At 33.0% G+C, this 6000-nt stretch overlaps 1 protein-coding gene across 1 annotated transcript in view; it reads left to right on the top strand.

Annotated features, from left to right (window-relative positions):
• The first annotated feature begins 254 nt into the window (after positions 1–254).
• Positions 255–6000, top strand: part of LOC119616246 (ATP-dependent Clp protease proteolytic subunit) — a 31243-nt gene continuing 25497 nt past the window's right edge. Inside the window, exons 1-2 of the mRNA XM_037972579.1 lie at positions 255–466; positions 536–946. Of these exons, the coding sequence (XP_037828507.1) occupies positions 440–466; positions 536–946 (438 nt within the window). The 5' untranslated portion in view covers positions 255–439. The remainder of the gene's footprint in view (positions 467–535; positions 947–6000) is intronic.

Below are 6000 nucleotides of genomic sequence, written 5' to 3'. Positions count from 1 at the left end.
ACAAAATAATTTAATTATACTTATAATCGCGGATAATAGAGGTAAGTAATCACGGTTAAACGATGCAGAAAAATTAAAATAAAGTGACAGAATTAGTTCGAAAAATCGAATATCAAGTAAAAAAATTATGAAAGATAAGCTTGGTTATTGAATACTTTAAAATTAATAAATATTTATTTTATTTATTCCTTAAAAAAATATTCTAAAAATGTTAATAATTATTTTTGTTTTTTTTTTTCTTTTTGAAATTGCAGTCTTTCGACTTTTACGAATAAAATCGGTTATTCGGCTTTATATTTTTTGTGCTTTTTAAAAATAAAAAGTAATCATAGCTACTCACATCCATCTCTGAAAAATTGTGTAATCTCGGCCGAATATTTCTGTCATTTGATTTATTTTGCAAAAAATAGTCGAAAACAAAAGATAATTTAAAAATAATATGCTTAAAGCATTTAGTAAAGTTATTGTAAGATAATACTTTTTATATTTAATCTATAATAAAATATTTAATCGATTAATTTATATTTGTTTTAAGAAAACATGTTCCACCCGTCAAATACATTTAATTCCAATGGTTGTTGAACAAACCGGTAGAGGTGAGCGTGCTTACGACATATTTTCAAGATTACTTAAGGAACGTATTATATGTTTGATGGGCCCGATACACGATGATTTAAGTTCTTTAGTAGTGGCACAATTATTATTCTTGCAATCGGAAAATTCAAATAAGCCAATCCATTTATATATAAACTCTCCTGGTGGCGTTGTAACTGCAGGTCTTGCTATATATGATACGATGCAATACGTAAAACCTCCTATAGCGACATGGTGCGTTGGTCAAGCCTGCTCTATGGGTTCATTACTTCTCGCAGGAGGTGAACCTGGGATGCGTTACTCATTGCCAAACTCACGAATTATGATACATCAACCCTCAGGTGGAGCACAGGTATTACTTTTGTCATTATGTTTTAAATCGTGGAATTACATTTGAAAGTATAACATAGAGTCGGGACTATTAATTCTGATTTTAAAATTACAATAACGTATGTATGTATATATATATATATATATATATATATATATATATATATATATATATATATATATATATATACCCCAAAGGAACAATGGGCTATATCAGATCTTGATCGGATGCCACGCCACTTTTTATGCCCACTTTTTGTAAAACTAAAACCAATTTCGCAATCACAATATGCAAAAACTACTAAACCGATTAACCTGAAATTTTGCATACCGATAGGTATAAGCTTGGAAAGAACTATAGGCTATATATAAGAACTTGATCCCATGCCTCGCCCTTTCTACGCCCACTTTCTATAAAACTATCCTTACCTTTACCACGCCTCTTTTTACACCAACTTTTTACAAAACAATCATTAAACCAAATTTACGTTCAGGCATACAAAAAACTACTGATCCGATTTTCATGAAATCTGTTATAATTAATGTTGTGGAATGAACAGTACGACACATTACATCTTCAAAACCTATAATATATAATAATAAATATATATGAAACTATTTTTTACTTTTCACTACATAACTAATAAACTTATTTACATAAAATTTGGCGTTTATTAGGTCTAACCTCAGAAGTTGACAAGTTAGAGTGCTATATTCGGCTATGACGAATCTTAAATACCTTCACCCAACAAGCTACTTTTTATTAAAACCCATTTAACATCTAATTTTTAGATAACTTGACTTCATATAGGAGCTACGACCAATTACGGGCCTCTCCAGAAAAATTTTGTAGAGTGATTCATATGTATGTACACAAAACATATTTGTGTCTAATTTTATCAAGATAGCTTTATTTAACAATGAAATATGTGAGTTTAAATGATTTTCGGAAGAGAGCCTTATATGGGAGCTATGACCAATAATGGACCGATCAGGGGAAAAATTGTTAGAATGATTTATACGTATACAAAACATATTCAAGTTGAATTTTATACCGATATGAAACATATGCGTTTAAATAATTTTTGGAAGTGGACCCTATATGGGAGCTATGACCAATAATGTTCTTATCCGAAAAAAAAATCGTAGAGTGATTCATATATAGACGAAACCTATTTGTGTCGAATTTTATCAAGATACCTTTATTTGACAATTGAATATGTGCGTTTAAGTGATTTTCGGAAGTGGGCCTTATATGGGAGCTATGACTAATAATGGACCGATCCGAAAAGAAATTTGGTAGAATGATTTGTATGTACGCAAAACATATTCAGCTCGAATTTTATCACAAAAGCTTTATTTGCCAATGAAATATGTGTGTTTAGGTGATTTTTGGAAGTGGACCTTACATGGGAGCTATGATTTCTATTCATATTATATTTGTATGTACAAAATTTTGTGTTGATACCGATATATTTGAGGGAGTTAATAACGATAAATTTATATCCGGGAATATACACCTTTGTATGGGGGCTATGGGAAATATTGGAACATTTGTTATGAGTTTGAACAAACATTTTATCCCTTGCACAAACAAATAATGTGTGACAAAATTCATCGAAATATCTTTGGTAGCTTCTGAGAAAACTACTTAAGAATTAGGAAAAAACTTTATTTTTTTTCGAGGTAGTCTGAAATTTTTACTCATAAATTTTTACGTCGTGAACCGATTTTACTGATTTTTTTCAATACCAAACTGTACCGGATTTCTATGGCTTCGGACGGACATAGCTAGATCGACTCAGAATTTCATAAGGATCAAGAATATATATGATATATAAGAATATATATATACTGATGGTGGTGGAGGGTATAAAAAAAATTCTGTATGATATTGATTGGATGATACGCATATTTTTATGTTCACTTTTTGAAAAACTGCTATAACACCAAATTTCTAGGCTAAATATAAAAAAACATGAACCGATTTTCAAGAAATTTAGCAACATACAGTGTTTGAGGAAGAGAATGTTTAATACACCAAATTCGAATAAATACACCTATGCACTAATTTCGGGCCTGTTGTGATCTTAATGAAATGCAATGACCTTTTTCTGTCCACATTTTGTTACATTTATAATGCTAAAGAACATGATATATAATTCTCATAGTATATGAGAATTATTATTTAATTAAATTATTAATCAAAAATATTTATTTTAATATAACAAAAGTCTTTATTCTATTTCAAAAGTAAATTAATATTAAAGTTTAAAATAATGCGTGTTATCTTAGGCAAGTACAAGAATAGAATGAATAAAAAGGATAAGACAAAAAGAGAACAAAGTAAAATAAGTTAACGATATTCACATTGGAATATAGAGTTGCCAATAGTTATTTATTCCGTTTTCCAACACTCCTTCTCAATGTGAATGACGTTCAAAATACAAAAATTATAAATATATTGTTTAAACAAATGTCATTAATTTCAAAAAGTAATTCTGTTTTGTCTTCGCCAAATTCTTCGTCAATACGTCAGCAATCATTTCCGCTGATGGACAGTAGTTCAAGATGACATCCTTATTCTTTACAACCTCCCGGACATGATGGAAACGAATATCAATATGCTTCGTCCTTTTATTGAAAACGGGGTTAGATGCCAATCTTTCCGCGCCTTGGTTATCAACATTGAGTATGACAGGATCACCTGATGTATATCCGATTTCTTCCAAAATGCGTTTTAAGTAAATTGCCTCCTTTGCCGCCTCTGACAGAGCCATATATTCCGCTTCTGTGCTGCTTAGTGCCACGCAAGACTGCTTCTTAGACTGCCAAGATACCGGACAATTTCCAATAAAGAATACGAAACCGGTATATGATTTCCGATCAAGGTTATCGCCACCCCAATCTGCGTCCACAAAACCTTCAATAGATGTTTCACCCGCCGTGTATTCAAGTTTCATATTAACCGTGCCTTTAAGGTAACGTAATATTCTTTTCAAAGCTTGCATATGTTCCTCATGTGGGTTCGAATTTCTCTGTGCTAGTTTGGCCACAGAATGAAGAATATCAGGTCTCGTTGTTATCGAAAGATACATTAGGGCTCCAATTATGGATTGGTAATCACGTTGAGGTATTTCCTTGCAGTTTTGTCCAGTTCAATTTACCTGATGATTAGTTTCGAGTGGGGTTGCAACGGCCTTACAATTTTCCATCCCATACTCCTGAAGTAAATCTTTTATGTATTGCGACTGGCAAATAGAAATTGTGCCAGTTTCAATGATACGCTCGATTTCAATTCCTAGATAATGATGTAGTACACCCTTATCAGTTACAGGGAATTCATTCGCCAATAAATGCTTTACAGCTAAGGGCCAATCTTTAGGTGAAAGACTAGCGATTAAATTAAAATTAATCCTGGAAAGATGTTTTTGAGTACTCAATTAGTTAATTTTGTTTGCAAGTTTAAGCGCCCAATGGAGGTGGTTTAATCTTAAGCACGAAATGCAAAAGTATAAATAGCTGATGCAAAAAAATTAATAAAACTTTTATAAATGTAAACATTAAAATGTTCTATTTATTGATTAGTATAAATTATGGACACTTCAGAATACATTTTTTTGTTTTTAATTTAAGTTTTCATTAATTTTCATATTAAATTTACAATTTTCATCTTCTTTTTATAAAATATGCATTGTTTTGATAACAAACAGTGAAGTTTTCTGTTGTTTTGTATGGCAACACTGCTAAGTTTAATCTTGTACTCAAAAACATCAAAGGGGATTAACATAAGATTAAATTTATTTTTAGATTAACTAATCTGATTATTAATTGGCATTTGATTACCATCTCAAAAACCCGCTCTAAGACTTTGTTTTTATTCTTACATCCAATTATAAGATCATCGACGTAAACAGTTACCAACACCAATTCATTTTCCATCGTGGCCTTATAAAGACACTGTTCGTTAACGCACTGTTCAAAACCAATCTTCCTGAGAACAAAGTCCAGTTTTTCGTACCACTCCTTTCCGGACTGTTTCAGTCCGTATATCGCCTTATGCAGCTTCAAAACCTTGTCAGGATAATTAGGGTCAACAAAACCCTTTGGTTGACGAATATAAAGGTCATGATGTATATCACTATTCAAGTAAGCCGAACTTATGTCAACTTGGTGCAAATGCATCTTCCATTCAACAGCTAGTGCCATAATCAAGCGTATGGTTGAATATCTCGCAACAGGTGAGAATGTGTCCTCGTAATCAATGCCAAATCTCTGGCTACAGCCTTTAGCTACAAGACGTGCCTTAAAACGTTCTATGCAGCCATTCTCGTCCTTTTTAAGGGCAAATACCCATTTTGAATCAAGGATACGTGCTCCACCGGGTAGATCAACCAACGACCAGGTTTCATTCCTCTCCAAGGACCACATTTCCGTCTGCATTGCCTCACACCAATTTTTCCAATTAAGGCTACTCATAGCTTCTTCAACTGTCGTGGGAACGCTTTCCTGTATCATGCTATTCAACTTCTCATTACGTGGTCTTCCCCGCTTACCCGTGCTAACAATTTTTGGATTGCTGCGGGTCTCCTTCTGATTCTCGGACTCTTATTCCTCTTCACTTTCACCAGCTGTTTGGAATCCTACAAATTCTTCCGCATCGGATTCGTCGCAATCCGATGGGATAGGGGTTGACTCTATAATTATATCCACGGAATTTTCCGTATTTCGTTGTTTGCCATTATCAATAACAATTGTTAAATAGTCTTCCGCTGCCTTTGGTGTAGATTCGTGAGGGTCACCGCTGTCTAAATCATTCTCTTCGAATATGACATCACGACGTTCGATTACACTACGGGTATTCTTGTTGTATAGTCGATATGCTTTCGCGACTTGGGAATAACCAACCATTATATAAGTTTCCCCTTTTATCACCCTTATTTAATGCCACTGCAAATGACCCAAACGTTCTGAGATGCTGAAGATTTGGTTTCCTGTTAAACCACATTTCATATGGCGTCTTATCGCCAAGTATTTTCGTAGGACATCTGTTGCGTAGACATACGGAAGTATTTA

Source organism: Lucilia sericata, unplaced genomic scaffold, assembly GCF_015586225.1.
Source record: "Lucilia sericata isolate MDLA Ls3-8-SP2 unplaced genomic scaffold, ASM1558622v1 Contig000063F_arrow, whole genome shotgun sequence".
NCBI classification, from domain to species: Eukaryota; Metazoa; Arthropoda; class Insecta; order Diptera; family Calliphoridae; genus Lucilia; species Lucilia sericata.
The sequence above is the reverse complement of the archived record's forward strand: the minus strand, read 5'-3'. Positions and strand labels throughout refer to the sequence as shown.